Source organism: Castor canadensis, chromosome 4 (assembly GCF_047511655.1).
Source record: "Castor canadensis chromosome 4, mCasCan1.hap1v2, whole genome shotgun sequence".
Lineage (NCBI taxonomy): Eukaryota > Metazoa > Chordata > Mammalia > Rodentia > Castoridae > Castor > Castor canadensis.
In genome coordinates this window covers 153,015,176-153,041,855 of record NC_133389.1, presented here as the reverse complement: position 1 = coordinate 153,041,855, position 26,680 = coordinate 153,015,176, and the positions used below count along the sequence as shown (strand labels likewise).

General features: G+C 35.6%; 1 protein-coding gene across 15 annotated transcripts in view; it reads right to left on the bottom strand.

Moving 5' to 3' along the window:
• Nbeal1 (neurobeachin like 1) overlaps window positions 1–26,680 on the bottom strand; it is a 205,019-nt gene that overhangs the window by 20,452 nt on the left and 157,887 nt on the right. For 13 of the 15 annotated variants that reach the window (XM_074071453.1, XM_074071448.1, XM_074071455.1 and 10 more), the window contains 6 exons: window positions 24,274–24,404; window positions 20,605–20,714; window positions 16,756–16,873; window positions 15,182–15,279; window positions 4,285–4,401; window positions 1,306–1,395 (listed from right to left, as the gene is read on the bottom strand). In XM_074071453.1, coding sequence (XP_073927554.1) covers window positions 1,306–1,395; window positions 4,285–4,401; window positions 15,182–15,279; window positions 16,756–16,873; window positions 20,605–20,714; window positions 24,274–24,404 — 664 coding nt within the window. Of the gene's footprint in view, window positions 1–1,305; window positions 1,396–4,284; window positions 4,402–15,181; window positions 15,280–16,755; window positions 16,874–20,604; window positions 20,715–24,273; window positions 24,405–26,680 lie in introns of those variants that run through there. The other 2 variants (XM_074071459.1, XR_012447349.1) reach the window with 2 other exon arrangements.

The window sequence follows — 26,680 nt, the reverse complement described above, 5'->3', positions numbered from 1 at the left end:
ATCAGTACAAATTATGATGATCTGTTAAGGTCTCCTTAAGTCATAGTCATAGTTAATATGTTCTTTTGAAAATGAAAGCCTTTTTACTCCCCCAATTATAAAACAGGTTACTTACCCCCCCCCCCCATAACACCCTACTGCCCATCAGGAAACCTAAAAAAATATATAGGTATTGCTGGGTGAGATGGCTCATGCCTATAATCCTAGTTACTTGGGGGAAGAGATCAGGAGGATCATGGCCAGCCTGAACAAAATTTCTAGAGACCTTATCTCAATCAATAAAAAAGCTGGGCATGGTGGCAGGGGCCTGTATCCCATCTAGGTGGGAAGCATAATAGGAGGGGAGTGGTTCAGGTTACCCAGGAATAAAGGTAAGATCCTATGCAAAAATAACTAAAAGCAAAAAGGATTGGTGGTTTGGCTCAAGTAGAGGCCCCAAGTACAAACCCTTGTACCACACACACACACAAAATAAATAAATAAACAGGTATTAAAATGGAAAAATCACAGGACTCCATCAGTGAAAAGATACTTATTGTTTCTGTATATCTTTTTGGAAATTTTTCTAAGCAGACACAATATTCAAAACTACAAAAATAGACTTAATTCTGGAGTCTCTACTGTTCACTGTGCCATATCACATTTTTCTCATTCCTAAGTGACAAACTTCGAATAAGACAGTCCTTGGTTTTATCAAAATGGCAAGGGTCCAGATCCCTTACTTGCTAGCTCTGCGATTTGGGGCAAGCTACTTGAGTTTCAAAATGTCTTAATTTATAGAAAGGAAATAATAATAGTGACTATCTCACAGGTTTGCTAGTTGGATTAAATGAAAAAGCAATACAAAATACAATGGAGTGCTCTGGATGTATACCTTAGAAATTTCTGTATTATCTCCAATTATCATTATTATAGTTTTAAAATAAATTTAAATATGAGATGTTAGCCCCTATTTTTCTTTTGTTTTAATTAGGATATATTCACTATATGGGGGGGATTTGTAATGATAATTTTAATTAGAATTGTACATTACATTGTACATTAGTTACACTGCCCCCATTGTTTCTCCCCCTTGGCCTATTTTTCTTATATAACATTTAAAGTTTATTTATTTCTCCAAATAAACTTTAGAATTAGAGTAATTGCAAAACTATAAAAATAGAAGATATACTTTTGTACTTCATCAAATTCTGTAAAAATTTTCACTACTATTTTTAAAATGGCTTTAAAAATGTTTATTTCTCATTTTTTGGTAAGTTGTAATGGACATAGACATGACTGTGAAAAAGGAATAAACCAACTTACCAGTAACTCAGGGCTGCCTTGAGACATAAAAGAACGAGACTGATTTTTGGGGACAATGGCCTTTAGTAGTGGAATACCATCACTAATCCCCTAGAAAATAAAAGCTCTTTAGTGGTTGGTTCTGCTTATATTTATTAGGTACAAATTACTGAATACTTCTACTTCTTTAAATAAGGTGATACATGCAATAGAGCAATTTATTCTATCGAGCTACATAGTCATTTAATTTAAAATGTAGGAAAGGAATTATATACCATGATTGTATGGAATACTTGACACTTGTGAAACCCATTACCTTTTTCTATTCCACTACTCTGCTGTTAAACAGAGAGCTAGGCTTTAAGGAGCAGCTAGGGATTTGCAATCTTTCTTTTTCCCTTGCTACACTGACATGATATAAAGTAGAAAATATAGATCAAATAAGTTTCTCAAACAAATTAAACAGGAAAATTGGTTATAATTTATAGGAAAAACTTTTGGGTCTCAATGTTAAAAAACAGATATACTTTGTTAACTGAAGTACTTCCTGAAAGCCATAATATTACTATGAGAAAATATGGTTCTCAAAACAGTTACCACAATCTTATTATGAAAGAGAACAGTAATTTTAACTTAGTTCCTTGATATGAAAATAGTTCAAAAATGATACCTCACATGTATTAATTAAGTAAATAACATTATTGGGCACGTACTATGTACCAAATACCGTTCTAAGAGCTTTGTAATATAAAATAACATAAAATTCATTGTAATTTACAAAATTATAAAATGTTAGTACTTTTCAAATTATGAATTAATACAGAATGACTTGCACTTGAACAAGGCTAAATGAGAATGGTATTTGAAAAAATCCATTTATTAAAGCCCTTGCTTTCACTACTACCTCCATTCTCTTCACCATTTTAACACCTAGGAAGTGTTTCTCCATATACTCTTTATGATGAAAAGTGACCAACAAGTTATTAGTACACAAGGATATCTATTGTGTTCTTTATCTTGCTCACTCCAAATAATGTTCTTGGGAAAAGTTTCCAAGTAACATGGTGCACATAGAAAGGGATAAATATGTCACTTGGATCTAGAGATGGAATTCAGAATGTATTATTTTATAAAAGCAGTGTCTCAAATAATAGGCATGATGGAAATAGTTCTATCAGCATTATATAATGTAACATTATATATCCATCAGATTATAGGAAAAATAGGGTTGTCTTATGTGCAGTAAACAGTTAACACAGTAGACCTGAGACTGCTCTCCTTAGAAAGGTCTGCTTCCAAATTTGGCCCTTGATTGGCAAACAGTTCCTTACAATGACATAAAACTTTCCCTAAATGGTAAGGGTAGCTCACTATACTTATACTGTATAAAAACAATCTGGTTTATGCTGAATACCTACTTTTCTGGAATTTTGGTACATGCTAGGCAGAGGAGCTATATATAGCCTTGAGTACTGAGTCCCTTTGAAAACAACAACAAAAAAAGTTTTCATATTTCATTACAGGCAGAATTTAAGCATGCCTTGTGTCTGGCTTCCCTTGGACTTCTGCCTTTGCTGATGTTGTTTTGAATCATTCCACCATAATAAATCTTAGCCCTAAGTATAACTACATTAATTCTTGTGAGTCTTTCTCACAAATCACTGAACCTGTGTTGGTGATCCCCAGACATCTTGAGAATTAGTCATGACTTATGCAAATTATTTCTGTATGTTCTGAGTTCTAGGCAATTGACTCAGATATTTTTGGTAAATGACTAACATTGTAGAGTTTGTGCTGTTAAACATTAAGTAACTTTTGTCAGTCAACATGAATCTAGGAAAAGAATGATGTATTAATTTTGAAGTGGTCACACAAATGTGAAAATACATCCATATTAAAATACTGACTAGGGCTGGCAGAGTGGCTCAAGTGGTAGAGTGCCTGCTTAGCAAGCTTGAGGCCCTTAGTTCAAGCCCCAATACTGTCAAAATAAAAATTCAAAACATAAAATACTGTGGCACTTAAAACACATTTATCTGAATAAAACTCATTATAAAGCTTTAACCATTAAATTTTCAAATTTTCATAGTAAATTATCAAAAAACCTCTATAACATTTTCCCATGGTATTGGACATAAAAGATATATTATACTGATGCTCTAATGAAGGATTTTACAAATTTCAACCTGTGAGACAAATTTAGTCCACTGCCTGTTCTGTAGGTGGTGGGTGAGCTAAGAATGATTTTTCTATTTTTAGATAGCTAATTTTAGGTATTATATATGCACCTATATGATATCACTAATTTTGCTCATGGCCTACTAAGCCCAGAATATTCACAATCTGCTCCTTAAAGAAAATGTTGGCCAACCTCGGTGCATTGCATGAGGGACTGCTTGTGCTATGTGCATGTCCCCAAACTATTTTTAAATTACTAACTTGCTATCTTCATTTTTCTTTTTGTCAGAAGAGTTAATATTATGTCATAACCAAATTCATAGGTATAAATGCATTTCATAGTCACATTCTAAACTATTCATTTTACTACATATATTCACACAGGTAATTTTTAAAATTTAAAGGTATTCTCTCAATTACAACATTAATTACTCCTGTTTTATTTGACCATTTTTTCTAATACTATCAATCTAACTTTCTTGGAAAATATTTTATAGATGAGAAGACATTACAATGAGTGTTTTAAATAAAAATATTAGCTTTCTCTACATATTAACTTGACTGTCACAAAAAGTATCTTAAATCAAATTACTCATACTTTCTTGTCAGGAAAAGTAGTAGAAAGCTAAGAGAAACAGTTTAGACTACTATTCTGCAGCAAAAAAGCTTTTACTAAGTGTTTTAAAAATACAAGATCAAATTATTACAATATAATTTACTATTTTAAATTAACACTCCACTCCATTAAAGAAAAAAAATAAACTTTTCAGGTGTATAGACTTCAGAGAAAAAATTCTTCGATATTACTGAGTTAAATATTACCTCTATAAAAAATGACTTGAGTTCAGGAAGGTGTTGAAATAGGTTTAGTGCTGAAGTGTCTGTTTTGGACTGCTTCTGTATTGCTTCTTCTGCTGATAATCTAGGTGGGTGTGGTTCCTTCAAAATAATTTTAAGGAAAAATTCCATAATTACATTAAAACAACTCTCACCATGCTCCTTCATACATGCTGGGCTGAAGCTACAATAGACTGCATACCATGCACTATAAACAACTCCAGGCCAAGGCTTAGCTATTCCCATTTAGCAGTTACTACCCTTTGCTTTTCTATGGAACCACCCCTCCTCTACTTTAAATTTTTTCTTCCTGGTGTCTCTCCTGAGTTTCTAAGTCAGCATTAATTATCTTCTTTAATCATTTTCCTTAGCAAATTATTTAGTGCTCATTTCCTTCTATATTGGGTTACATATGGCTGTTTTAGGTCTGTCTTACTCATCTAGGGTATATGGTACCTTAAAGCCAGAGATAAGTCTTTGTCATTTTTTTGATTCTTGAATACCTAGGACAACATCTCAAACATGATAGATGCTTAATAAATGCTGGGCAAAATTAAATGCAGTATTCAACATTCAATATTTTAAATGTGGGTTAATCTAATTCCTGAAACAAGATGCAAATATAAATACTATAAAGATAAAATTATAGATATTACTGAATACTTTCAAATAAATTATTCTTCTTCCTTAACTTTTATGTCAGAGATGCAGAACAGAATCACTTTACATTTAATGAGCAGAAAATGGGACTGGATGTGGCTCAAATGATAAAGTAATTCCCTAGCAAGCCTGAGGACCTGAGCTCAATCCTCAATATTGCAAAACAAACAAGCAGAAAATGACAGATAACGTTATTATTTCAAAAGCTCAATTAAAATGTAGAATAGAATTCTATCTAAAAGGGATTCTTTTATTTCTGTCACAAAACAGGAGATTATAGGTAATAGATGTGACAGCTACAAGTACGTAAGTATGTAGCTCTGTCCTTGGATTATTTTGCTTATGATGACCTCTAGTCCATCTATTTTTCCTGAAAATGACATAATTTTTCATCTTTATGGCTGAATAAAGCTCCATTGTACCACATTTTCTTCATCCATTCTTCCACCAACAGACAACTAGGCTGATTCCACACTTGGAATTCACTATTGCAAATAGTGCTGTAATAAACATGGGTATGCAGGTGCTATATTATGTGCTGACTCTGATTCCTTCAGCGGCATACCTAGAGGTAGTGTAGTTGGATCATAAATATGGTAGTTCTAATTTTAGTTTATTGAGGAACCTCCAAACTGATTTCCATAGTGTCTGGAATAATTTCCATTACCAGTAACAGTGTATAAATGCTCCTTTTCCCATGTCACATCCTCACCAGAATTTGCTGTTGTTGTTATTCTTGATAAGAGTCATTCTGACTGGGGTAAGATGGAACTTCAATGAAGCTTTGATCTGAATTTCCCTGATGGTTAAGGATGTTGACCTTTCATATACTTATTGGCCATTTGTACTACTTCTTTCGAAAAATTGTTCATTTCTCCACTTACTGATCAGATTATTTTTGTTTTTATGTTTAATTTTTTGAGTCATTTGTACATTCTGGATACTATCTGGTGAAGATTTTTCCTCCCATTCTGAGACTGTCTTTTCATTCTGGTAAATGTTTCCTTTAATTTGATGCAATCCCATTTGTCAATTCTTGCTCTTATTTCCTGGGAAATTGGAATCCTATTTCAAAAGTCATTACTTATGCTTTTATCTTGAACTGTTTTCCCTCTAGTAGTTTCAAAGATACAGGTCTTACATTAAGGATTTTTTAATCCATTTTGAACTGATTTTTGTATACCATGATAAGTAGGGATCTAGTTTCAGAATCCTACATGTGGATATCCAGTTTTCCTAGTACCATTTGTTGAAGAGGCTGTTTTGTTTCCAATGTATCCTTTCTTAAGAATCAGATGACTATAGATGCATGGGATTACTTCTAGGAATTCTATTTTATTCGGCTACATGCATGTTTTTATTTCAGTACCATGAGGTTTTTGTAAAAGGTGTAAGATTTATAGGATCTGAAGAGAAACCACAGTACACCATGATTTTCTTACTAGGGCTCTGTAGCATAATTTGAAGTCCAGTATTTTGATACCTCTAGCACTGCTCAGGATTGCTTTGGCTTTTTGGGGTCTTTTGTGTTTCTATATGAATTTTAAGAGTTGTTTTTTTCTAGTTTTGTGAAGAATGTAATTGAAATTTTCATGGAGATTGGACTAAGTCTGTAAATTGTTCTTAGTAATATAGACATTTTGATAATTTTAATACTGCCAATCCATGAGGTATTTCATCTTCTAGTGTCATCCTCAATTTCTTTCTTCAGTGTTTTATAATTTTCATCATAAAAGTCTTTCACTTCCTTGGTTAAGTCTTATTTCTAGGTATTTTGTTTATTTACTTATTTTGAGAATAAGATTGTTTTCCTGATATCTTTCACAAAATGTTCACTATTGGTGTATGAAAAAGGTACTGATTTTTACATGTTGATTTTGTATTCTGCTACTTTGCTGAAAGTGTTTATCAGATCTAAGAGTTTTCTGGTGAAGTCTTTATAGAGAATTTTAAGTATAGGATCATATCATCTGCTAATAGAATAATCTGACTTCCTCCTTTTTTATTTGTATCTGTTTTCTTTCTCTTGCATTATTGCTCTAAGAATTAGAGTATAATTTTTTTAAACATTCCCTAATGACTCTCTGGATTTCATTAATATCTGTTATAATTTTTCCCTTTTCTTTCCTAATTTAATTAATTTGGGTCTTCTCTTTCTTTTGGTTCTGCTAAGAGGCTGCCATTCTTATTTACGTTTTCAAAGAACCAACTCTTTGTTTCATTGATCCTTTGTTCTTTTAATTTCCATTTCATTAATTTCTCCCCAATCTTTATTATTGCTTTTCATCTACTCATTCTGGGTTTGTTCTTGTTTTCTAAGACCTTGAGGTGCATCCTTAGGTTACTCATTTGAGGTGTGATTTTTTTTTTTAAATGTAAGTACTCCTAGCTATAAATTTTCCTACTAGCACCGCCTTTGCTATATCCCAAAGGTTATCCCAAAGGTTTTTTGTGAAGGGTTTTTCGAGATGGGTTCTCTTGAACTATTTGCCTGAGTTGGCTTTGAACTGCTATCCTCCTGATCTCTGCCTCTTGAGTAGCTAGGATTACAGGCAAGAGACACCAGCGCCCAGCTTTTTTTTTTTTTTTTTCTGAATAATCTATTTATGATAGTGGGATATTGACTATTATTGCATCTGAACCTATCTGGCCCATTATGCCAGATATGTTTGTTTTATGAACTTAGAAAAATCATTAGTACAAATATATTTGTATCTTCTTGATGAATTGTTTTCTTTATTAATAGTGACCTTTATTCCTTCTAATTTTGGCTTGAAGTCTTCTTTGTCAAATATGAATATAATTATTCCTGCTTGCTTTCAGATCCTGTTTGCTTAGAATATAATTTTTCATCCTTTCACTATCAATCTGTGTGTGTCTTTGTGGGTGAGGTGAGTTTCTTGTGGACAATATATGGCGGGACCTTCTTTTTCTATCCATTTAACCATGTTGAGTCTTTAAACTAGAAAGTTAAGACTGTTTGCATTTGGGGTTATTATTGAAAGGTATTAATGTCTCCTTTATTTTAGGGCTTTGCTGCTTTTCTGAGTAAATAATGTTTGATTCTTTCCTATTTCTTATTTACTTATCTATTCTTCTAGTGGGACTTATTCTTTCCCAAGATTTGTGCTTGTATATATCTTTCTTCTTCTTCTAGGTATAGCATCCTTTTAAGTATTTTCTGCAATGCTGGCCTAGTAGTCATGACTTGCTTTAGTTTATGCCTGTCATGGAAGGTCTTTATCATTCCAATATTTTTGGTGATATGGGGGGTTGAACTCAGGGCTTCACACTTGCAAGACAGGCATTCTACCACTTGAACCACTCTGCCAGTCCTTTTTGCATTGGTTATTTTGAGATAGGGTCTTGCTTTATGTCTGGGCTGGTCTGGACTGTGATCCTCCTATTTTTACTTACCTACATAACTTAAATAACAGGTGTAGGGGTTTTGTGAACTTTTTGCCCAGGCTGGCCTCAAACTGTGACCATCTTGAACTCCCTCTTCCAAGTAGCTAGGAGTATAGGCTTGAGCCACCATGACTGGCTCTCCTTCAATTTTTGAAGGATAACTTTTTGGGATATAGTAGTCTTAGCTGGCAGTTATTTTGTTTCAGGCTTAAAATACATCTATCCATGCTCTTTCAGCCCTTTAGTGTTTCTGAGAGGTTTTCTATTACTTTGATAGGTAACAATCAAAGTGCCTTTGTAAGTAAGTAGATGCTTCCATCTTGCAGCCTTCAGTAGTCTTTGTTCTCTACTTTTGGTATTTTAAATGACATGCTGAGGTTCTTTTTATCTACCAGAATCTTAAACATGCATGTACTTGGATGTCCATCTCTTCTCCTAGATTTTGTAAGTTTTCTGCTATAATTTCATTAAGTTTTCTGTATCTTTAGTCTGTATCTTGGTCCCTGCTTTTATATAGATTTGTAGGCTTGGTTTCTTAATTGTGTCCCAGAGGTCTTGAATGCTGAGGTTATGATTACTTTCTTCTTTATTGTTATCTAAATGTAATTATTCCTCAACCTTGTCTTCAATCCTTGGTATTCTTTCTAGTCTACTGATGATTGCCATTGAGTTTTTTTTAATTTATCAAGCTTTTCATTTTCAAGATTTTTGTTCCTCCCTAACCCAGAATCTCTGTCTTTGCTGATTTTCTCTTCTAAATTTCTTGTCCAAGTTGTTGAATTTCTCATCCAAGTCTCAAATTGATTTCTTCGTTCATTTGTTTATTTGAATCCTCTGATGTCATTGATCATTTTAAAAATTAGACTTCTGAACTGCTTAACACTTCATATATTTTAGTATCTTTGGATTTAGTTTTTGAAGTGTTATGAACTTTTGGAGGGGTCATGGAGCCTTGTGTTTTCATATCTTGTGTTTTTAAGTTGTGATTTGCACATTTGTTGGGATGGATATCTCTTCCACTTTTACATGGGGAATATTCTTTTGAGCTCAATCTCCAAGAGGAGAAAACTGTTGTTATAACAGCAACAACGAAAATCAGATATAGAAATACAATTAAAATCAATTAAAGCCAACTACTACACCACCATTAACCTTATAAAAGAAAATGGCAAAAAAAATATAGGATAAGCTATGAAGTTAAAAATTAATGAAGGTAAAAATAATATTAACAAATGAATGAAATAAAGGAGGGGGAAGGGAAAAAGAAAGACCAAGGTTAAACAAAAAAAAAAAAAAAGGAGAAGAATGTAAGGAAGATGAAAAGAGCAACAAGAAATAAAAAAATAAAAAGTATATAAATAAAATTAGAGAAAGATACAAAGAGGAATAAAAAACCATACAATTTTTAAAAATATAGTAAAAATAGCATTAAAATATTTTTAGCTTCTTTTCAGGTCCTTTAACATTGGAATTTTCCAGGTGTTTGGGGAGGGGGAGTAGGTAGTGGGTCATAGCTGGAGTCTATTGTAATTACTACTGTTCAATGATCTTTGTGGCCTATTGGCTGGGCAGTTTCCCCACTCACTTCAGAGGGCCTCCCAGATGGTACACCCAGGGGTGGCAAACGTACCCCAGGGATGTTCTTGAATGCATTGGAGAATGTTACTGCAGTACTATTTACAATAGCCAAGATATGGAAACAGCCAAGATCTCCTACTACCAATGAATGGATTAAGAAAATGTGGTATTTATACACAATGGACTTTTACTCAGCCACAAAGAATGAAATTTTGTCATTTGCAAGTAAACAGATGGAACTGGAGAACATCATCTTAAGTGAAGTTAGCCAGGCTCAGAAGGCTAAAAATCGCATGTTCTCATTCATATACGGATTATAGACCTAAAACAAATGCAGTAATGTTATTGGACCTGGGTCACATACTAAGGGTAGAAACATGCACAGGAGGAATAGGGAAAGGGAAAGAAACCTAAAATTTGAAAGTGTTTTATGTGCTCACTGTAGAGGAGCGAATATAGTAATCTTAAACTGGCAAAGGCCACTATGGGAAGGGGACCAAGGAAGTAGCAAAGAGGTCTGGCAGAGATGAACCAATGCAGGTAGCGATACACAAGTGCATGGAAGCAATACTAGGAGTCTCTTTGTATAGCTATCTTTACCTCAAACTAGCAAAAATGCCATGTCTTTCTTATTATCTCTTATGTTTTCTCTTCAACAAAATCAGAGAACAAGAGGGCAGAACAGGTTCTGCCTGGAAGCGGGAGTGCGGAGAGGTGTGTGTGGGGAGGTGGCCCAATGTATACACACATGTAAGTAAATGTAAAAATGATAAAAGAAAGAAAAAAAGACAAAGAAACAAGCACTGGCATAAGAACCATCACCACAAGACATTAACAGCCTTAAAAAGGACTTCTACAAAATCAGAGAACAGGAGGCAGAACATGTCCTGACCAAGGGGAGGAGTGGCAAGAGGAAAAGGGAAGGTGGCAGGGAAAGAGCGTAGGAGAATAAATGCAAAGCAAAAAATGTGTACACATGTATGTAAAGGCCAAAATGATACCTGTTGAAACTATTCCAGAAATGGGGGAAGGAGGGATAAAGAAGAGTGGTGGAGGGGTTGAATTCAAGTATGATATATTTGATATATTTTAAGAGCTTTTGTAAATGTTAAAATGTACCTTTACCCAGCACAACGATAAAGGAAAAAACAGTTAAAAAAAAAAAAAAAGAATCAAACAGAGTACTGAAATCTGCATAGAGAAAGAGAACCAAGGGAACCTGGCACTCTGCCTGCCGGTCTCAGACCTTTCAGATCCTGTTCAGCCAGTAAACCACCCTGCATGATGAAAGGGGCCATAGAAAGTGAGCAATCTGCTCGAACTGGGCTCAGAGCTCTCAGTCTTGACCACTAGAAAAACACATGGATGGCTCTGGAGGTTGAACAGTTACCAGCCATGAGCTTGGAGCTCTCAGTCTCCACAATAATTCTCAGACAATGGGGTTTGCTCCTAACACAGAGGGCATGGCCACTAACCGCAGTATCCTTCATAGCCCATGATTTCTGCTGCCTAATCTTCTCAGCCAGTCCACATCTGACCCTGACCTTTCCAACAACTACCTCTGGTGGCTAACTCCCACCCAGACACACTGGCAGGATATCTCTAAGCTCCCTGGCTTCTGATTTTTCCTGTTTCCTGTTTTGCCAGAGGAGCTCTGTCACACAATAGTTCCCCTCTCCAGATGTCACCTGGCTAAAGGTCTCTGAGATATGGGGAGCAATTGCAGTGGATTTCTTCTCCAAGACTAGCCTGCCATGAAAGAGGAGTCACATCATAGAAAATCTCCCTCTGGATTAAAGGCTAGTAAAACCTGTTGGCTTATCTGTGACTAAGACTGTCAATCTGTATTTTTTTAACCAGGACTGCCTAATCTTGTGCCTGTGGCTTCAGCTTCCTCTCTCCTGGGGGAGTCAGGGCCAGAGATGCAGTTCCCTGTTCTTCTGAGTCACCTTTCTGTTTCTCTATGCTTTTTAGGTATTTTATCATGGATCTTGTGTGTGTGTGTGCATACATGTGCACGCACGCACATTGCTGGGTATACATACTAGGCACACACTCTTGCAGTGAGCTCTATCCTTAGACACTGTATAATTTTTATGACAATAATAATGAATACTACTCTTGTAAAATAAAAAGTAAAGTTGGTGCAAAACTATAGGATCTATTTTAGAGCCCTAGGAAGAGCTCTGTTTTATTCTGTTACTTTTGTCTCCCTTTTTTTGTTGTTGTTGTTTGGTTTTATTTTGCTATTTTTGAGACAAGGTATCACTTTGTGGCCAGACTGGCTTAAAACTCTCTATGAAGCTCAGGATGGCCTTGAATTTAAGACCTCCTACACAAGCCTCCTGAGTTTTGGGATTACGGACATGCACCACCATGACTACTTTACTTTTGCATTCTGAATGTGCTAGAAAGTAAGGAATTTCATATATGACTAAATACATACATATATATTTATATATAAATATACATATATGTAAAATACATATATATTTAACACATACATAAAAACCAGAGTTGGAGGTCCCAAGTAAACCATTCCTAAGGAATGATTTAATTATAAACCTTAGCCTGTAGTTGTACTTAGCAAGAAATACAACTACAAACTGGAGCTTCAATACATTATTGCTGTAATAGCTTTGGAGATTTCAATTCAACAAATATTTACTGTGCACATATACTATACATAAAAGATAAAAGATGGTTACTAATTCAGAGGAAACATGGCAAACCAGAAAGGTTTTGGAGTTAGTCACGAATATTAATCTGATTCCAGTCACTTTCTAGTTGTGTAAATGTAAGAAGGGTATTTAGTTTCTCTAGGGCTTTGTAGGCTGGATATTACTTTCTGTGAGGCTTGGCTTTATCATCTTAAAAATGAGGAAAATTGGATCTTTACTGTAAGGATTAGGGAAAGTATTAGGGAAGACATAGAGTAATATTTAATATTATATATATATTTTTTGGTAGCACTGGGGTTTGAACTCAGGGCTTCATGTTTACAAAGCAGGCACTCTATTGCTTGAGTCACACCTCCTTTATTTTTTAGACTGATTCCTTTTTTTTCCCTTGCAGTACTGGGGATTTAACCTTGGGCCTCACACATGTAAGGCAAACATTGTACTATTTGAGCCACTCTTCTAGCCCTAATTTGATTCTTAAGACTAGGCTGGGGCTTTGGATAGTAAAAATTCTTTATGGAATGATTTCAGCAACTATTAGTTTTACATATGGAGAGAATCCCAACATAAGGTTAGTTTTTTTTTTTTATCACAGAAAACATTTATTTTATACTTATTGAAAAAGTGCTTTTAAAGTTAAACAGATTTTTATCACAGCTACCTTGTGCAGACTAAAGAATGTATGAAACAAATTGGTTAAGTTCATATAACTTCATACTCTTCTGAATCACTTTTCAAATCACAGTCAAGGATGTCTGCATTTTCCCATACATGGCCCTCGGGGTCAAGAGAACTGGTGATGCAGCATTTCTTGAAAGAGTGCTCCAACCCTGCCTTCTGTCTAATGGCAGTGGGAAGCTTTGGATAAAACGGTGCTTGATGTCTTATTGACAATCCTGCTCAACACATGAATCGGTCACACCAGACTTTTGTTGCTTTGAATTTTGTTTCATCGATTCCAAAGGTCTTGGCAATTTCTTTGCCTTCAACTGCATCACTTGGCCTGTGATGAACAATCCTTTTTGTGCATGCCTCACTAACAAAACAAAGTACAGCTTCATCTACTTGTGGTATCTTTCTTAGGTCCTGTAAAGCATTTTGTCATTGCCTTGCAAGAAAAGAGGGAATTTTGATCATTCCCCCAATGGCAAACATTTGCTTCACTAATATCAAACATCCAGCCCACTGTGTTTCCATGCTCTTCTGCATAGGCAATAACCTCATTTCAATGCTGAATCATAGCGTAATGTTCTTGAAGGCGTTTTGAAATGCCAACTCAACCTGATACATTTGATACCAATGACACACACCAGTTAAGGAGACGATAATATGACAAGCTGTAAATTCACACATGCACAAGCTAGGTTGAGGACATGGCTATCACCTGGTTGACAGTAATGAGATGCATCCCAACTTCACACAAGTTAAAATGTCAAGAGTACATTTTATGACTAATAAAATGTTTTTTTTAAGCCTGAAATGTTTAACAGAGTCACATCAGTGCAAAACAATAAGCCCAAGAGCCAAGGAACAAATGTGTTAAGCAGAGAGCTAGAGAAGCAAAAAAAAGAAAAAAAAAAAAAAAAAAAAAACCCTTAAGATGAATTTTTCAGTGGTCCAATTTGGTTTTAAATTCCCTTTATTTCTATATGGCTTACATGTAAATCTTTTTTGAATTGGATATGAAATCCAAGTGCAAATTTTTTTCAGTCCCTTTGTGAATTTCTGTCTTCACTGACAGGTTCGCAATTGCCTTTTGTCATGTATGGTGGCTGGGGTCAGTGGCCTTCATCCACGGGAGCCCTATGCTGGCAAGCAGATCTTATCCTGTGTGGAGAGGCTGATGGGTCTTCTTCAGTGTCAGACCCTGAAGGCCCGTGGTCTCCCTCCTGGGATCCTGTGTCTCCCACCAGTTCCCGTAGAAACTTGAGTTTAGATAAAAATAGATGCCATACAAAATACCAGCCGCACACCATCCATCAGAAGCAGGACTATCAGCAGCGTGGCCACGAACACCAGCAGCGTCGTGAGGACAGGACGGGGGTCGCCTCCGGGCAGCCATAAGGTTAGTTTTAATGGCATACAGTATGTTACTTAGTTTATTTCTCTCAAAAAATATAAAGTGATTGGTGTTCCGAGTAAATAAAAATCCTTCTGTATCTTTATAAGCAATTGGTTATATAAGTGGATCTTTTTCCTGCCAATGCTAGGAATTTAATCCCGGGTCTTCTGCATGCTAGGCAAGCGTTCTACATAACTGGATCTTTTGAGATGGGATCTCAATATGATGTCCAGGCTGGCCTAGAACTCAAAATTCTCCTACCTCATCCTCCCAAGTAGATGGAACTACAGGCATGTGCCACATGGATCTTAACTGCAGTATTTTGTCATTTCAAAATAGGAAAAAATCAATTAAATCTCTATCTTTAAATGACAGTGTAATGTTTTTCTGAAATAAGGTTTTTAAATTATTAGTCTTTAAAAATAATGGTAGTACTATTTCTTAGCAATTTAATTCTAAACTTTTAAAGCTGTCAATAAGTTAAATAGTTTACCTTTAACAGCTGACAAGGTGTTTGCCCAAAATTATTAATCATCCCTTCTAAGGCTTTTCTTTCCTTTTCATCTGTTAAGGCATCCAGATCCACAGCTCCTAAAACCAGACGTAGTCAACTCAGCATATAGTGAAAACAGATCAGCATGTGACATCACTGATTAATTTATCAGGGACTGATTAGCATATTTTCAACTAAATATTTTACTCTTCAATTTATAATAACATTGAGGAGAGGTAACTTTCTAAAAATAAGTAAATCTTCAAATGTTAAATATATATAAAAATAAATTCCATCCATTACTTAGAACTAAAGTATTTTAAATAACTTATATTCTAGAAAAGTTTCTGTAGGAAAAATATAAATCATCCTAATACTACACCTAATTTTAGATCTTCCTCATGATAGGTTCAATTAAGAGAAAAACTACACAAAAATAGTGCTTTAAGTTACTGCTTCAAATAAAGGTTGGAGAAGATGATATTCTTATTCACGGATTATATACTCAGCCAAACTTAACATGGATTTTTACATGCATATTATCTGGCCATAACAACCATGTAATATTATCTCCTTAATAAACATATTACCTGTACAGCATGGTACAGTAAAAAATGCTTGCTTATTTATCAAATAAGCAACACTCATGTGAGTGCTGTTCAAATTCATATAACTGCATACTGTTCATAATCTTTAGAACTATTATCTCTACTTAAGAATTTGAAAGGAAATTACTACTTCTTGGCCTTTTAAAGCCATCAGAAAACATTCTTGATCCTGAGCTAAATAAGGGCATTTGAAGAACTTATTATGGGTAATTCTAAAGGCCTTCTTTCAAAGTTTGCTAACAATTTAATTCAGAATAGTTAATGTAGAACCTGACTAAATGGAACACATGTTCCAGCATCAAAAACTTTAAGATACCAACACTGGCATTTATGACTATATTTGAATATACAATAAAATGGTCTTATTTGCAGATTTATTAAACGCAGTTTTGACCAAGCATAGTCAAAAACAAATTTTAAAACTCAAAAGAAATTTCAAAAATAAAACATAAATTCTCACAGCTGTGCATTGGGCAGTCTTATTGTCAGCTGTGTTTAAATCATTGTGTGATCTACTGAGTGTTTCCTTAATTTTATGAAAACAAGATCCCCCAAAAGCAACTAGTACCCAAAAAAGCAAGGTAAAAGTTAGTGTGCTTAACTAAAGTGATAAAAGGGCAAACTTTAGATTTGCTGAAAGACAGCATGCCTTTAGTGGAAGTTTGGTGGCATTATGGGAAAAATGAATCAAGTATCCACAGTACAATACTGAGCTCAAGGCACCCTGAGCATTCAGTTTTTCCTCAATGGCAGTCTACATGGAACCATCTATCCATGGTTACCTAAGGTCTACTGTATACATTTAAACAGTATTACAAAAAAAAAAAAAAAAAGCAGCAGTTTTTTAATCTTTCTACTGGAAAGCCTCTGTTAATGTAAATAGTTAGGCTCAAAAAAACCATGTGTAATCACATAAACAATAATTTTTATCAAATAATGCAAGAGAAAAAGTATATAGTTTTATACCTTCATAACTGCAATAATAGAAAACATTGAGTGCCTCCACGGCAGCTGGCCCTCTCTGTTTGTAGCCAAAAATCAAATCTATCCATTCATGAAGGTGAGCAGAAACAAATTCAGACTCCTAGATAAAGAACACATTTAATAATTAATATGGATATCTTCCAACTACAATGTAAATTCATGCTCATTAAAAATATGAGCAAAAGAGTTATCTGGAAAAAAAGGAGCAAATAAAACATGTCCACACACAAATCTTCTGACTGTATAGAAAATTCCCTCAAAATCTTGTTGAACACTTATTCGGTATCTACTACATATAATGATCATTCATATCTACTATAATATAATCATATTTATTAACCTTAACATATGTATCTCCCAACCACTGGGTAAAGAAAATAACATAAATAAGCTAGTAATAGTCCCCAAACCTACCAGAATAAATAAGAGCTGTGCAATGCATCGTTGTAGTACACTTTCCATTGAAATAGCTGTCTAGAACTTTTCAGCTCAAGAAAAAAGAAAAAAACAATTCAATTGAACAAAACAATGAAACCACACTGGAATGGAAACAATGGCTGAAAACTACTCCCACCACTGTATTTACAAAGACTTATGGAACATGTTGGTAATGGCTTGAAAGAAAGTGACAAATCTGTTTCTGGGGACAGGAGATAAAGGGGACTCACATTTTATTACATGAAAGATATAAAGGGTACATGATGAACTCATGGATCTGCGTGTGGAGACTTACAGACAGAATGTTTTAAAGGCCCAATTGGCTTATTTTAGCTGCCTAGAATAAAGTGTGGGAGAAATAAGATGGGTTTTTAAAGTGAACGATTTGATTAACAGAAGATACAAACAAAGGAGGTCTTACAGGGTTTGAAAATAAAACTATTTTTTTTCCTCCCAAAATTTCTAGAGAGCAAAGACTCTCAAAACGAGAAATGGCCCAAGAAAATGATCAAGTCAGACTGTCACTATTAAAATACAGCCTGAGGCAAAGGTTTTCAAGGATTTGTCTTGAAAACAATTTTTGAGACTTCATAGAGACTTAAGTTTGTTTCTGTTAGCCCCACTCAACTAAAAAATGGAGAGACTTATTAGCATTCCATTTCACCTAAAGTAGAAAATGGACCATTCTTAGAGAAATGTGGAATGGCTTTTGTCCAACAGAGTTGAAAAACTCAAGTTTTAAGACAAATTATTCTAGTTTAGACTAAAAGAGATAAAAACTATTCAAAAAAGAAGAGAGACATTTGACTTCCAACTTAGTAAGGTTACAAAAGAGGTGAAAAGATACTATTGTTAACAAAGAATTTTGTTTTTGTTTCTAAGGGAACAAAAAGAATAACTCAGAGGGGGAAGAACCAAAGGCAGAATCAAGATCCATTAAGAAGCACTCTCAGAGAATAAAACTGGGCCCTAATTTAAAAAACCACTGTCCCCACTGGAATTCTGAATTGCAATAAACCAATTCTGAATTGCTAGGAGCTTCCTGTTTTTCTCTTCTTTTTGAATGGGAGTTCTATTATAGTTCTTTTGTCCTGTCACACCACTGTTTTTATATGGAGGCAGGTAATTTGTCTCTTTACTTCAGCCTTCAGATCCAATAAGAGCAACACCTGGGTGGTTTGAGCTATATGGAGACTTGATTTGGATATCAAGATCCTGGACTTCAGGACTCAAGCCTTAATGCATGGATAAGCAAACTACCAAGTGGGGGGTCAAATCTGACCTGCTGTCACATTTGCAGATTAGTAGCAGAACCTAGATACGGTCATTAGCTTTGGCAGTATAATGGCAGCAGTGAGTATATGTGACACATTTTATTGTTAACAAAGGCAAAAAATGTTTACTATCTAGTCTTTTACAGAAGTTTGTCAATTCCTGCCTTAATGACATCAGAGGGAATGACTTGAAAGGAAGTAAGTAGGATTTGCCTGTGGGAAGAAAATAAATGACTTGTGACAACAGGACAGACTGTATGGTGTTTAAAGATTGCCTCAAGTTCTCTTATCATTGAGAGGTAGAGTTTACCTCTTGTACCTTCAGCCACTACAAGGTGGCAGAAGTGATGCTATGACAATTCAGAGCCTCAACCCTAAGAAAGCAATGAAGCTTTCATTTATGCACTTTGGGGGCCCTGAGCTACCATGTAAAACAATGGAGACACCAATGGATAAGAGATATCCTGAAACTACATGCCGAGGAGAAAAGAGGTAATAATTTAAAAACCAGTAAATCTTCAAACATTAAGTATACATAAAAATAAATTATATTTATTATTTAGTATCCCAGTGTCTCAATGTAGCCTACAGATGACTAACCCCAAATGCCATATGATTGCAACCCAATAAGAACCTCAAAAGATCAACCAGCAAAATCACCTGATTAAGACAAGTCAACCCACAAAACTGTGAGATAATAAAATGGCTATGCTTCTAAGCCATTGTATCTTCCAACTGTTTGTTACACAGCAATATGTAACTGAAGTAAGTATTTCTAACATCCTATTAATGGGCTGGATATTTTCCTAACATTCTTGATTCCTACTTTAGGTCTTAAATAATGTAACAGAAAAGGCCCAAGAAGTTTCTAGCTAGCTAATACATAACAAATTATTTTTCATGGTTATTTTATTTTAACTTTTCCAATTCCTTGTTCATATATAAGGTTACCACTTACAAATGTATCTAATTCTGAATTTTGTAAATTTGAAAACTATGTACTAATAATAAGAAATGTTTCCAAATAGTGGCCTAATTAGTTTCATAGTCTGAAACATTTCTGTTTAGACAGAGAACCACATGGGCTACTGTGGGGAAAAGGAGCCATCAACATCATCTGCAAGACAGTAGCAGTAGTTTTTTAAAGGGCCATTTAGGATTTAGCTGTTTTTATTATCAGAAACTTAGTGAAATCCTTCAGGAAAACAAAACAAAACAAAAAACTCTAAAAATGGACACATCCATGTTGGAAGTATAGAGCACCTGGCAAGACCAAGGCTCTGAGTTCAAACCCCAGTACTGCCAAAAAAATAAATAAATAAATAAAAAGAACTTGTCTTGTTAGATTTGAAACAAATATGGAAACTGCAAAACATCAAACCATACTAACCAGAATAGTTACACATATAGCAGGCAGATATAGAGCTGGAATATTTAATGAGGTTGAACATTCCTTATTCAAAATGCTTGGGACCAGAAGTATTTCAGATTTTGTTTCTGCTTTTTTTTTTTTAAATTAGGATATATTCATTTTACGGGTGGGGGGGGATTCATAGTGACAATTCTGATTAGACTTATATTGTGCATTAGTTACACTGCCCCCATTGTCTCTCCCCCTAAACTTCCTCCCTGCCCCACTGAAAGCAACTGCAAGAGGTTTCTTAGTTCTGTATCATGTTTCTGTTTACCCAGATGGTTTCAAATTCCTGGGCTCAAGGAATCCTCCTGCCTCAGCCATCCAAGTAACTGTGACTATAGGTACATGCCACCAGGCCCAGCTCAGATTTTGGATTTTTCCAGATTTTGGAATATTTGCATAAACTTGGACAGCTGAGCATCTCTAATCAAATATTCCAAAATCCAAAATGCTCCAAAATCTAAAACTTACTTTAAGGAAATTTAGAAATGCTTAACCTACTTTTGCATAGTCATGGACTATACTATATTCTCCATATATCAGAAGATTCATATTCTAAAAATAAATTGCTATGTTGTATTTTCTAAAACAGCATATATAATAGATTATAAATTAATCTAGAAGAGTAGAAATACTTTACCTCATCCTTTGGAAAATACATCTATATCTAATATTAATCTAATAACTAAATAAAAATCTTACCAAAGCTTTCCTATGTTTATAGATGAAATCTTCAGCTGACTTAGCCCATTTGGGGAGAATGGTATCATTCACTAGTTCTTTGGAAACTTGTAGACGACCCAAATTAAATTCTAAGACATGTAAAAGATAAAAGCATTAAATCATTTTAGGTATAAGTAAATGATATAAAGCAAGTAAAATAAGGGCACATTGCTAAGCAAAATAGATGGCTTTTTCATTTTAAATTCTTATTTATTGGAATATACTCTATTAATTAAAACACATAAAATAGTCTTGAATGAACTATTATATGGTAAATCAGAATAAGAATTAATTTTTTTGTTTAGAAAACTGGGTAACTATAGTTAAACTGTCACCTTAATCTGAGCAAAAATGCAGTATTACTCTTCATATACTAAAAATAAAACACAATTAGAGATAAGGGCAAAATAGTATTGAGGGTGTTGGGGGGAGATGGAAGGGGTGGTATGTGTGGTAAGGGAGGGGCTGGGGAGAGGTGGGAGAAATGACCCAAGCATTGTATGCACATATGAATAAAAAAAAAAAAAAAAAGTAACATAGCCCTCTAAAGGTTAATTTGGAAAATACAGCTTCCTACAGCTTTTTGGTGAAACATGAACCTTAAACTCACTCATTATAAAAGTTGTAGTTGTTTTTCAGAAGAATGATCTATTTATGTACCACTACTCTAAGTAGATCCTTCAAAAATAAAGATTTGTTCTTAGAACATGGCATTTGACAAATTTTCTCCAAGTATGAGGTTTTCTCACTAATACAAAGTGTGAGAAAGTATTAACACAAAAGACTTTCAAAAAATAAGGTCTTAATATATCAGCCTTAAAATAACAGTATGCTGCCTTAAAACACCACGAGTGCGCAGTTGGAGTAAGGTTTAAGTCACGGAAGGACAGAAGGTGCAGGGTCTTGGTTTTACATTAAGTCATCACTGTGGAGCAGACATTGTCGTCCCCTGACTGTCATGTCCCCTTTTTTGTTTGTTAGCAGAACCTTGATTTCATTTGAGTATTCATTTCTGTCCTACACTTCATTGCCTCTTCTAGGCAATGATTTTAGGGATTGGCATATGACCCAGTTCTGGAGAATGAGGAGGTTATAAGAAAAGGTTTCTTACTTTTTTTTTTTTTTCTGTGGTACAGGGCAAACGGAAATTTGGTAGCCAGGCACTCTATCATTTGAGCCATGCCCTCAGCACTTCCTGCTCTGGTTATTTTGGAGACAGGATCTCACATTTTGCCCACGTTGGTCTGGAACTCAACCCTTCTATTTTAAACTTCTAGCCATAGCTGGGATGACAGGTACATGCTACCACACCCGGCTTTTTTTCCATTGAAATGGGGTCTCACTACTTTTTTGCCCAAGCTGGCCTCAAACCGTGGTCCTTCCAATCTTAGCCTCTCATGTAGCATGGTGTGACAGGTGTGTATCACCACAGCCAGCAATTGGTTGAGATGGGGTCTCTCAAACTCCCTGTCCTGGTTGGCCTCAAACTGTCATCCTCCCAAGTAATTAAGATTACAGGCATGAGCCACTGGTGCTGGGTTTAGGGTTTCTTACTCTTATGAAAGGGCACAATGAACACTCCCACTTCTAAGATGCTGTTGTATCTACTTGTGATGCTTAAAACTCCTTCAGGCATTTGCAGCCATGAAAGAAACTAGACACAGGCAATGCCAAAACACTCAGAATTGCAGAGTGAAAATGTAAAAAGAAATTGGCTGTAATATTAAGTTATCTGAAAGTAGCACAGCTTTGGGCTTTTACTATGGAAGACACTAAAATTTCAATGTTTATACAATTTTGAATTGGTTTTATTACAAATTGTTCCAGAAGGCATATTAACTGATATATCTGCTTTCTCTCATCCCAGCTCAATTCAAAAAGAGAAAATGTATAGTTAGAAATGAAGACCATTGGCAGAGTGTGGTGACCCACACCTGGTAATCCTAGCTACTACTCCTAAGGCAGAAATTAAGAGGATCACAGTTTGAGGCCAGTGCAGGGAAAAAATCACCAAGACCTCATCTCAATCAATAAGCTGGGTGTGTTGCCATGTGTCTATCATCCGAGCTACATGGGAGGACTTAGGTAGGATGTTCATGGTCCTAGGCTAGCTTGGGCAAAAAACAAGACTCTACCTGAAAAATAAGTTTAAAAAGGCAAAAAAATGGCTGAAGGCATGGCTCAAGTGGTAGAGCCTGCCTAGCAAGGCCCTGTGTTCAAACCCATAAGTACCACAGGGGAAAAAAAAAGAAAAGAAAGAAAGAGAAACAGAGATCAAGACATAATGCAGAGGATGGCAAGTGGTTCCAATAAATATCATGAAATGTGTAAAAGTACTTAGGTTTGAACTCAGGGCCTCTAAGCACTCTATCACTTGAACCATGCCCCCAGGCCTTTTTGCTTTAGTCATCTTTCAGATTGTATTTCATGGCTTTTTACCTGGGTGGCCACAGACAGCAATCCTCCCACCTATAACCCTCAATAGCTGGAATTACAGACATGAACCACCACGCACAAGCTGTTCTTTGAGACAGAATCGCACTTTTTTTCTCACTGGCCTCAAACTACAATTCTATCTCCACTTCCTTAGTGTACTAGATTACAGGAATCAGCCACTGTGTCCAGCAGAAAAAATATTTTTGACTGAGTGATATGGTCTCTTACAACTACTCAAGTCTGCCATTAATCTGAAAAAAACCGTAAGTAGTTAATTCATAAGTGAATTAACTGGTTGCGTCCGATGAAATTTTAGTTATGAAAACATGAGTTTACTCATGGATTTGGCCCACAGAAATCCTCACCATATGTATGTAACTCAAAGACTTTGGTTTTGGTGGGACTGGGATTTGAAATTATCACTTTATTTATTTATTTTTCCAATACTGGGGTTTGAACTCAGGCCTCATCCTTGCTAGGCAGGCACTCCCACTTGAGCCACTCTGCGCCAAAGACTTCTAATGACAACATATGACCATTTTTGCTTCTCTGAACAATGAAGTCTGATAATCTCCCTCCTCTCTCTTTCCCTCTCTCCCTTCCTTCCTTTTCTGGTGGGACTGGGCTTTGAATTCAGGGCTTCATACTTGTAAAGCAGGCACTCTACCTCTTGATCCATACCTCTAGTCTATTTTGCTCTGGATACTTGAGATGGGGTCTCTTTCTTTCTTTCTTTTTTTGCGGTAGTGGGGGCTTGAACTCAGTGCCTTCACCTTGAGCCACTCCACCAGCCCTATTTTTTTTTTTTTTTGTGAAGGGTTTTTTGAGCTAGGTTCTCTTGAACTATCTGCACAGACTGGCTTTGAACCATGATCCTCCTGATTTCTGTCTCCTGAGTAGCTAGGATTACCGTTGTGAGCCACTGGCACCTGGTGGGGTTCTCTTTCTTGAACTATATGCAGGGGCAGGTCATCAACAACAATCTTCTTGATCTCAACCTCCCAAGTAGCTAGGATTACAGGAGTGAGCACTGGCACCCAGCTGGTAATTTTCTTACCAGTTCAAGTTTGACTCATTTATCTTAGTTCCCTGTAGCACTTCCCTGGAAGATTAGATAAACCCTGCCACTGAGTAATCCATGCACAGAATGAACCTTAAATGATCTTCAATTGGGACCCACTGAGTTAGCTTTTTAAGTCCTCTATTTCTTACGATTTTGGTTTTCCAAAAATTCAGGGAAATAGAAGAATTCAGGAATAAGCTCTTTCACATCATATGGATTATCCATCAGGGCTTGCCAGGTAGCAGGGATGGAATGGAACTGTCGATCTGCACAGTCAAACCTGCATGTGGAAATCGAAAGAACAGTCACAATTGGATGCAATCAATGATGCATTAAATAAAATGTTTAATCTCCTTTGCTTTTTTGGTGGTACTGGGGTTTGAAGTCAGGACTTATGTTTACCTCCACACCTCCACTCCTTTTTGCTTTGGTTATTTTTCAGATAGGGACTTGCACTTTTTGCCCAGGTTGGCCTGGGACCGTGATTCTCCTACCTCTGTGCCCCAAGTAGCTGAGATTATAAGTGTGACCCACCACACTCAGCTTATTCTTTGAGGTAGGGTCTCAGTAACTTTTTGGCTGGGCTGGCCTCAAAACATGATCCTCCTACCAGGCACTGATGGCTTACATTGGTAATTCTAGCTACTCAGGATGATAGTGGTTCGAAGTCAGCCAGGGCAAATAGTTTTTGAGACCCTATCTTGAAAATACCCAATACGTAAAAGGGCTAGTGGAGTGGCTTAAGTGGGAGAGTGCCTGCCTAGCAAGTACGAGGCCCTGAGTTCAAACCTCAATACCAACAAAAGAAAAAAAACAACAAAAAAACCGTGATCCTCCTATCATTACCACCCATGTAGTGGGATTGCAGGTGTGAACTACTGTGCATAGGAGAGTTGCTTTTTTCCTTAATCTTTCTCTTTAACGTTTAAAACCACAGTACTCTCTTTTTGATATAATAACTTAACTTTATTTTAATTTTATTTTTTTTATTGTTTTATTATTCATATGTGCATACAAAGCTTGGGTCACTTCTCCCCCCTGCCCCCACCCCCTCCCTTACCTCCCACTCTGCCCCCTCCCTCTCCCCCCAACCCCCTCAATACCCAGCAGAAACTATTTTTCCCTTATTTCTAATTTTGTTGTAGAGAGAGTATAAGCAATAATAGGAAGGAACAAGGGTTTTTGCTAGTTGAGATAAGGATAGCTATACAGGGAGTTGACTCACATTAATTTCCTGTGCGTGTCTGTTACCTTCTAGGTTAATTCTTTTTGATCTAACCTTTTCTCTAGTTCCTGGTCCCCTTTTCCTACTGGCCTCAGTTGCTTTTAAGGTATCTGCTTTAGCTTCTCTGCATTAAGGGCAACAAATGCTAGCTAATTTTTTAGGTGTCTTACCTATCCTCACCCCTCCCTTGTGTGCTCTCACTTTTATCATGTGCTCAAAGTCCAATCCCCTTGTTGTGTTTGCCCTTGATCTAATGTCCACATATGAGGGAGAACATACGATTTTTGGTCTTTTGGGCCAGGCTGATAAAATAACTTAACTTTAATATTTTGTTGTCAGGACCAAAATACTGTATTTTAACTACTAATATCAGCTTAGTTAAAATAGCTGAAAATCAAATCACACTGCAGAAAAATTTCAAGTGAATTAAATATAATCCTGAGAGAACTGAAAAAAAAAAAAAAAAAAAAGCATAGATAAGGCTGGCGAGGCAGCTCAACAACAGAGTGCTTACCTAAAATGCTCAAGGACCTGAATTCAATCCCAGCATCATGAAACAAACAAATAAACAAAAACCAAAGGCACAAATTTTGCCAAGTAATGCAGCTCTAAATATTATAGTATTAGTGTAGTTAATGTAGTTATAGAATGCTGATTTAATACTTGATATGTAAATAATGATACCAACTCTTTTGCTCTGTAGCTAATTTATATTTTATTTACATATGCTATTAGTTTAATTTTATTTAATTTTTAATTAAATAATTTTATTTAAGTTTCACCACGGCTTCTCAGGGCTTTAGAAGAACAAGTGACAATGCCGTTTTCCTAAATCATAAAAAGCATAAATTCCTTCTGTTTTATTTCCTTTCATATTGTGTTCCTGGATTTATTAAGTAATGGCCTTGAGTCTAAAGAGGTAAGTCCATGCTATAAGAGATAAAGTGACACAAGTGATTAATTTAACGCTTCTTTATGCCTATTAATACTGGTTTGAGGCAGAGCTGATCCTACCAGAACTTTGAATATAATTATAGCCAGACATGAGGTCACTTATTTTTTCCTTTTTTTTTTTTTTTTCGGTGCTGGGGACTGAACTCAGGGCCTTGCACTTGCCAGGCAAGTGCTCTTCCGCTGAGCTAAATCCCCAACCCCATGAGGCCACTTAGAAAGTCTAATGTGACATATCCACAATTAAAAGATACAGGGTTAATTGAGATCAAACCAATATACCATGTAATTCATTCATTTTAAGTGGAAAGTTCAATGATTTACTACATTCCTATTTGTGTGACCATCACCACAATCAATTTTAGAACATTTTCATTGCT